At 38.9% G+C, this 8,737-nt stretch overlaps 1 protein-coding gene across 1 annotated transcript; it reads right to left on the bottom strand.

Annotated features, from left to right (window-relative positions):
- Nucleotides 1–265: 265 nt before the first annotated feature.
- Nucleotides 266–4,042, bottom strand: sdf2l1 (stromal cell-derived factor 2-like 1). The gene is made up of 3 exons (XM_061071110.1): nucleotides 3,765–4,042; nucleotides 1,101–1,297; nucleotides 266–918 (listed from the first exon to the last, which is right to left on the bottom strand). Exons 1-3 carry the CDS (start codon nucleotides 3,940–3,942, stop codon nucleotides 640–642), a joined length of 654 nt encoding a protein of 217 aa, XP_060927093.1. The 5' UTR covers nucleotides 3,943–4,042; the 3' UTR covers nucleotides 266–639.
- Between the last annotated feature and the right edge of the window lie 4,695 nt (nucleotides 4,043–8,737).

Raw genomic sequence — 8,737 nt, 5'->3', positions numbered from 1 at the left:
AGATCTTCTACTTAAAAAAAAAACATTCAAACGTGTGTGTGTTTGTGTGTGTGACACTATGTCATACCTTATTTTTGGGTACAATAAACTTGCACACGTTTCCTGGACTTTACGCTAACAGCTCATCCTTTTCCTGATAGGGGACATGTGTTTTGAGCATAGACTCTATGGTTTTGAGACAAGCTCTGACCAATTAACTGGACTTCAGTGAGAAATTCAACATCAAGGTAGCCTATGTTATAGAAATATATATACACACACCGTATATCTTCATATTTAAGTTTTATTTGACACAGGGCCTCTCACCATTTCAGATTCAATAGTCGCTATGTCCAGTTACCCAGCCTTGATTTTCTCTACTATGAATTCCTCTGAGGAGAAAACTGAAGAATAAATAAACCATACGGCTGCACTACACAATATCAGTGATCTTCAAACTTTTAGGGAAAACAACATCTCTCCTGCACTTTGCCTCAGAACACCCGGAGTGCTTCACGTGTACAGAGACGAGTCATTCAAATATCCGACATCATTCACACATAACAGCATTTGGTCCAGGTGAACTATAAAACCACCACAGCCACAGGCATCCACAGACTGTGCACAAACACCCACACACATGTCCATGCCGTGATGAGGTCAGAGCTCATCGTGGCGTATTAGCTCCTGGCTGGGCTGAATGAACACGCCCTCCATTGCGCGCCACCAGTTGTGCTGGTTGGAGGAGCTCATGCCATGCACCTCCCGCTGGCCGCGGATGGGATGGCCAAACTGCTCGCCTGTCACGCTCAGGAAGACATCGGTGCCCACGTGTTTGAAGCGCACAGTGTCGTCACGCTCCCAGTGGACGGCATCGCACTGCACTGTCCACAAATCCAGGTTGTCACCTTCGCCGTTCTCTCCAAAGGCACTGACCTCCTGACAACGACACAGACAGACAGGAGATAGATAGGTATTGGCAAACTGATAGATCTGCCGCACAATTTGTTGTAATGATTGTCAGTAAATTGTAAAGTGTATTGTATTGTGAGTGGATCCACAGCATGCTTCTTGTGTCTTCTGTGAGCTCCACAAGTGCAACAGTGAGCATGTGTCTTTACCTGGTTATTAGACAGGGGTGAGCTGAAGTGGTGGGTGTGGAGGTTTCGACCGGTCTTCATGTGGGTGATGCGGATGGACTCACCACACCTGACGGCCACACCGCGCTGACATGGACGGTTTGGCTTCCCACGAATCTGCCAATAACTGTTGGCATCGTCTGCGTTTTCCACGCCAGTTACAGACTGCTGTCCACTGCCTACACACACACACACACACACACACACACAAACACAAACTACTTTAGAAACTGTTACAGTTGACTCAGCAGAATGCAGATTCTCTGCCTGCTGGGTAACCCTAACTAACATGAACTGACATAGGGATGAGTCATGAAAACAATAACAAACAGCAGAAGCAGCTTCTCCACTGCATCAGAAAAAGAAAGAAAAATAAGACTGATATGACTCCAGTGGCACTCAGACACCTTGGCACCGACTGTGGAATAACCATGCAATAAGATGTAATAACATTATGATATACATAACTGATATCGGAGACTCATTTTAACCTTGTGACATTTGGAAATAATTATTGTTAGGGTTAACCCTAATTTCATGTCCCCAGAAATGTATATGGTCTCTTCTCCTGGCTGCGTGACCGTCACTTTACAGAATGATGCATGTTCAGTCTGACACTTTCATAATCATCAGACTAATAGTTTTGGTTCTTAAGTATGTAACAAGCAGAAATTTTTTTTAAGTGATTTAACTTTTAACAGCGCTTTGTGATACCGTTTTTCGGTACTTTATCATGTGACATGTCTTATGTAACATCTTGTGTAACATCATTATATCTAATGTCTCCAAATGTAACACATACATGACAGTTTTGTTAGTTCTTACTTGAATGGTTTAAGAGTCATGTTACAGCCCTCTCTCTTCCTGAGCCACACAGGAGGCTGATTTGCATTCAGAATGTTGCTGTATCACTTTCAGATCCTCTGTCTGAATAAATGTACACACTCCAGAACTTCTTTAACCTCAGCTTACATCTGGAAAAAGTCCCAGGTACTTGAGTACAATTATCTGGGTGTCCACTTGGTTATCGAACTGGACTAGACCAGGACTGTGTCTCTGAGCAGGAAGGGCCAGAATCTGCTCATTTTCCTGTAAAGGTTCTGGCTCCTTCACCATCTGTAACACGATGCTGTGAATGTCTGTGGTGGCCAGTACCTTTGTCTATGCTGTGTTGTACCAGGGCAGACATCAACAGACTCAACAAACTGACTCAGGATACCGTCTCAGTCCTGGGGGTGTACCAGATTGAATAAGTTACGTCCCATCTCGGCCTGCTGCACTATCCCTCACCGAGCGCCGAACATTTCTGTGTTGTTGTGAACGTGTCTGAGCGAAGATCTCCTGCTGCGTTGTGCAAGTGTGAAAGGCAAACTCCACAGAGAATCCGGACCAGACTGTCCGGACTTTCTCGTGGGTCATGACTGATAACGGCTAACTACTGGACACCACAGGGGCTCCTTCCTTCCTGTGAACATTCAGATAGACAACTCCTCTTCTGTCTGCACTTCTCCATCAATACCCTTCTGGTTCACTACTCCTACTGTTGACCCACACTACACTTGTCATTCTGTGAACCAACTTTATTCGATTTATTGTCGTTGTCCCTCTCATTTGTTCCATAGTCCTATCTGCACACTGCATTTGGTACATCTTTCTAATCACTGACTATTTTTTTCTTAGGCTAGATTTTGGATGTTTTTTTTACTTTTTATTTGTTTACTTATTTTTTCCTAACTGTGTGTAGAGAAATTGTAACAACTATTTCCCAGCGGACATGTGATTCTGATCAAGTAAAACCAATAAACCACTGTCATCAGTAGATATCAATCAATCAAATTGCATTTCAATAGCCCATATTCACAAATCACAATTTGTCTCATAGGGCTTTAACAAGGCGTGACATCCTCTGCCCTTAACCCTCAACGAGAGTAATATAAAAAAGAGCTATAGTTTTGCTTGCTTTGAATAGTCCTAGCAGGAAGTCAGGTGGTTTACATTTTGCTGGTGTTGACACCAGTGTAAAAGACAAGCACACAACACAAAATTGGTCACATTACCCAAGTCAAAAGAAACACATAGGTAATATGTTAAATTGGAGACATGTATCTTAGTGACACGTTTGATTCTCGACTCTGCTGTGCTGCTTTTACACATGCCAGACTACATAGAAGAAATTACACTTTTAAATTGTCCTGCTTTCTGGGTAAAAGCAAAGCACTTTAGGCGATCACTCAACACATCCCACTAACTGTTACAACCCCCTGTACAATTCGGCGTGGGACAAATGTGGTGAAGAACGTCTGTTTTGAACAGTAAATCCAAGTTATATCATCTGTTCACCTGCCATTACCCTTGTCCTCCATCCCCACAGTAAAATTTGGACCGCGGTCCTGGAGGGCGTCATATATAAAGAAAATATAAATAAAGATATAGTCGGCACATCCTGCAGTAAATCATCTTTCAGGGTATAATCCTCACAGGCCTGTGGTTTGTTATTCATGTGTGTTCGCGGATAAGACAGGACACTTTAAATTGACAGATTTTTCAATGAGCTTCCACTTATCTTCGAGAACATAGCAGCCCATGTATCTAAGAGCAGGCAGCAGCTGGAGTCAGCCAGACACTGTGTAAGAGTCACCATGTTACCTGAGCCATACTTGACGTCGTGTGAGTGCAGGCGGACGTTGTGTCTGGTGTTGAGCAGTTTGACCAGGGAGCCACACGTCACGTAGTTCAGCTCCGACTCGCTGCCGTCACAGCTCGAGCAGAGCAGCAGCAGCAGCAGCGACCGGACCAGGACCTGCACAGTGTGGGTGATCTCCATTTCTCTGTGGGTCTATTCTGTCACTACACACACACAGTCACCGAGAGAGGATGATCTGCAGCTCCAGTCCTGTCTCTTTCAAACGTTACTGCTGCCCTCAACCAATCACAACTTGACAAGTCCAAACACGAGGAAGTAAATGTCGACCTGTGATTGGTCGAGATAGGGTTTCCTCTTCCTCTGTTTCAGCGCACGCACCTTTTTTCCCATTAATATTTTTCTATCAAAATCATCTTTCGAGTACTAAATTACACTTTTAAATTATGGTTATTAATTACACTACAGCTGAAGGAGCTACATTAAACATATAAAATATATAACACGGTAAAAAGTTTGAACAGTTTATTTAGGTCGAAATAAAACACTGTTTCTTATCTGAAAAAGGACATTGATTGATATGGAATGAGGCCATTATAATATGAAGTGTACTTCTGTTGGTTCATATTAGTTTTTAGGTGCCCAAACAACACATTCTTAAGTAAGAAGAAACTTCCTTTTACAAATTCAGCAATTGTACTATACAGGTTTAGACAAAAAATCCTCACAACTGGGCAATGCCAAAATAAATGCATAACACAAACTAATTACAACAATGTCTCTCTCTTTTAGCTGCGGATAATTTATAGATGAGTTTAAAAGAAAAACTCTGGACCTCTGTTAGTTCCACAGTGAACCAGAATAACTGGAAGAACTAGTTTTGTTTGTGGGAGTGGGTGTTGAGATTGCTGGGATTACAGCCCAAGGGGGTAGGTCACTAAAGAGTCGGGTGTTACATGGATATTCTCTCAGAAATGCCTCATAAGTAAAGAGAAGACCATCTATAGTCTGATCTACCAACACAATGGCGTTCTTAACCAATGTACATAAAGAGATTTGTGTTTAAAGAAAATGACTGATTGTAAGAACAGTGTGGTTTCATCTCTCAGCTCAGTTATAATTCTGAAGAGATCCTGTACTTTTCACCTCACCTGTGATAACCCCATTAATATTTAGCCTATTGATATTGTTATAACTGGAACAACATTTTTTCAAATGAAATAAACACTGGGAATGTTGTCCTTCTTTTTCAAGCCATCCTGTTCTATACCTGATAAATGGGCATTTCAACTGCATTCATCAACTTAATTAGTTTTTTTCCAATTTCTCCTTCTCCGTTATAATGTATCTGTGTTTGTGTGAGAAAAGCAATTGATCCTTGTTATTAACTTTACCTCTTCCAAACTTTTTAAAGAATTTACCAAGCTCAATTTTTTAAAATTGCCAAATTGTTTTAGAAGAAAATAAAATGTGGGCAGACCTGTGGTGTATTTGTCTTCTTCTTCATTATTTATCCGTAAAGAGCTACTAAGCAGTATAGTTAGTAACTGAGCAGCACATTTTTAAAAGGTTGATAATTTAATCTTAATGTAAAAAACCCAATGATCTGTTAGTGGACCATTGACTTCTTTGATCAGGTTGGGATGTAACATTTCATATAGTTGACTTTTGGGTTGATTATTTTTGAAAGAAAATTACATGCTGTCAAAGTTTCAAACTTTCAGGCTCTTACTCTTCAGTTCACTTCAGTTCACTGAAACATTCAAACTTCAAGGGGCATTGAAACTTGCTGATAGATGCTAGGGGACAGCAACATGTATAATATGTCTTGGACATTTTAACAACAAAATTCTGTAATAGGATCTAAATGTCTGTTTACAAGGCGAGATATCTGTATCATATTTAAAATCTATGAGAAAAGAAATTAGACTTATTTTTTCCAAAATTAGGAATAATCCTTCTTTCCTAATTTCATGTTCACCTACAATAGACAAAATTGCTGAATTACCCCATCTCAGGCTAAGGCTGTTGTCATGTTAAGCATCGTATGTCATGACTGGCTGGAGTTGGGGATAAGGTTAGTTTCAGGTTAAGATAAGGGTTAACAGGTATGGACAGGAACACAGACCTCTTCACTTCCCCAAGAATGTATTTCTGAGCCTCAGATCCAAACGCTGTTGACTTCCTGCTATAGCACAGTTTGTCCTGTAGATAGTGTCTAGTGGAGATATTAATCCTGACCTGGGTTGAAAAGGTGATTGACTGATTAAAACCATTCAGCTGCGATTCAGGTTAATCTTCTAACAACATTTTTTTTTTCCATATATTTCTATTTTATACAATGTATTTAGCAAAAGATTGACACAATGTAAATATGAAAGGAATAAGTAGTGCTGTCAAACTTGCCAAGACATGCTCTTGAATCAATTTAAGGAAAACATATAATAATACTGATATGTTCATCCAGGAACAATGTGGGTGAAGACCGAAATAGCTGAGTAAACGTGTAGAAATTGTTATTATTTGGAAGATGAAAGTCACTCTTATTGTCTCATGCTGATGTATAAGACTGTAATAATAGCAGCCCTAAGTTAAACAAGAACAAGCTCCAACAAAAATATTATATGATTACTTTTCCAGTTGAGACAAATTTTGTCTGATTGTATCAGGTGCACAATAAAGCTCAGAAAGAGGTGTAGCTGAGCAAAGTATTACTAGGTAATACTATTTAACAATTATTGCTAGAAATAAGAGGTCTAATAGTGTTGGGCTGATGTGATTAAATCATATTGGAATAAAAGGGACTGAATTGCTATAATAAGGATCAAATTGTGTTGGAATAAAGTAATCAAATAGTGTTAGAGTATAATGACCAAATTGTTTAATTTACTGTTATTGTTTCATTATTTACTAAACCATATTTGAATTACTTTGTATCAACACCAAGCACTTTGATTGAACATAGTAGTTTGTGATGATTCAACCCAATTCTGTAAATTGCTGATAGATGAAGCAAATCATCTGTGTGCAAACAATGTTTTGAATTGAGTAAATCCAATGTGTTCTCTTTTCAATGAGAATACTACTACTGTCACTACTACTACTACTACTACTACTACTACTACTAGTACTACTAGTACTAATAATAATATAATTATTATAAATAATATTAACAATAATAATAATATCCTGCTAACAGGTTTACCATTGCAAACGCTCAAATAGAATTTTAGTTGCTAATGCCTTAATGGTAAAGTGAGTTCATGCTGTGTGAGCCCAGTTAATACTTTTTTTAGTCCAGCTTTAGAATCAAAACAATTGAAAATTGTCCTGCTATAAGAGCGTCTTGCTCGGTAACACTGTCTTATTTGGTTACATTGACTTTGCAGTGGGTTCATTCAGTCACAGGAATCCAGGTCAAAGTCAAATGTTCTCACAGATGTTTCACCACATGTGAAGAGCTTCTTCATCTGAACACTCATATTAACTCATCTCGTGTCCAAGCTCACTCCTGTGTTGTTCCTAATATAAAGACAGAGATAGCTTCAAACAATCAACCTTTTACACAGAGCATCATCCCCCACTTCCCATGATCACAGCAAAACATCAATCTGTTGTAGAAATCTTGTTTTTAGGAGTTGTGAAGTCGGATGGGAGCGGAGGCCGTGAACGCACCGTGATCGTGTCAGACAGGACAGGTGAGTTTCACCTGCAGCTCACATCTGCTCCAGAACAAAAGGAGGGCGACTCACGGGCTGTTTTTAACCTGACGACCAACACACGGAGGAATATCAGCAGGTAGGTCAGAGTCATGTTTGTTTTAACGACACTAACGTCGATTAAAACACGTAAAAACAGCCGACAGGCGAGATCCGTTGCGTTCAACGAGCGTCTGAGTGTGACCCGCAGTTAATATTCTCCGTTGTCTCTGGTTCAGTGTGGAAGTGGCTGAGTGACGCTAAGTGCTATCACCAGTGTTGCAATGTCCCTCAGGTTTTTTACCACTGGACGAAACGTTTACACAAGTTATGTTAAACTGCAAACTTAGCTAAGCATAGATTGGTGCTATTACAATTCAACTGAATTTATAATAAATACTCAAATGAATTATCAAAAAACAAAGTGAATTAATATAAATAATGGTGGGAGCTAGTTATCAATGTTATCAATGACCTGGTGTTTATTATCCAGGACCTTTCAAAAGTCAACACACAAATGGTTTACTGTGGGATATATAAAGTTTACTTTGTCTGAACTGAATCGCACCAACAGGTTTGTAGATTTTTGTCACTATGAAAGTACTTATTTTATTTTCATTTCTACTGTTATTTCTATTAGGCACAGGTTGTACAATTACTTTGTATACACTTAGTATTTTGTATTTTAGCTTATAATACACTTTAAACCTTTGTGTACATTCATTGATATTTATTTAGACTTGATATAAAATATTATTCTTCGGACTCAAATTGTATTACTGTAATCTGGATCAGGCTGACACAGGACGTTCTTTCAGAATTGATAGTCCTATCTTATCTTATCTTAAATTGGCTGAAACTAAATAAAAGCCAAAAGGACAAGAAGAGAAATTGAATGTGCATCAGAAAAAAAAAACACAACAAGAACTGTGTACCACAAAGATTAGAGAAGTCAGTGAAGAGGCAGGAAAGCCAGTTTTATTCTTCATGTTTGCAGTCTGAATGAATGTTTTTAATTGTATTTGGAGTATCAGAAAGTATCATTTAGTTTATAATAAGCTAAAACTACCCTATAATGAATCGTAATAATTTGAACGCAATACACACATAAGTTGGAATTCAAACATATAGAAATTATAAAATGCTTTTATTCTTGTCTGCAACTGTAAAACTGAAGGAATATTTTTAATATTTGTTTAGGTCCACAATTTTACTGCAATTTGAAAAATATTCAAATGCACAGCTCAAGTTAGGGTCAAAAGATACTGATCTTGGAAAGA

This window comes from Limanda limanda, chromosome 5, assembly GCF_963576545.1.
Source record: "Limanda limanda chromosome 5, fLimLim1.1, whole genome shotgun sequence".
Lineage (NCBI taxonomy): Eukaryota > Metazoa > Chordata > Actinopteri > Pleuronectiformes > Pleuronectidae > Limanda > Limanda limanda.
Note: the sequence above shows the minus strand (reverse complement) of the source record. Positions and strands in the feature narration are given on the sequence as shown.

Excerpts from the sequence above, each read along its gene's own strand:
- sdf2l1 (XM_061071110.1), bottom strand. The coding sequence starts at position 3,942 with ATGGAGATCACCCACACTGTGCAGGTCCTGGTCCGGTCGCTGCTGCTG. Across the intron at positions 1,298-3,764 it reads CGACGTCAAGTATGGCTCAG|GCAGTGGACAGCAGTCTGTA; the intron begins GTAACATGGTGA and ends GTGTGTGTGTAG. Across the intron at positions 919-1,100 it reads CACCCCTGTCTAATAACCAG|GAGGTCAGTGCCTTTGGAGA; the intron begins GTAAAGACACAT and ends TGTCGTTGTCAG.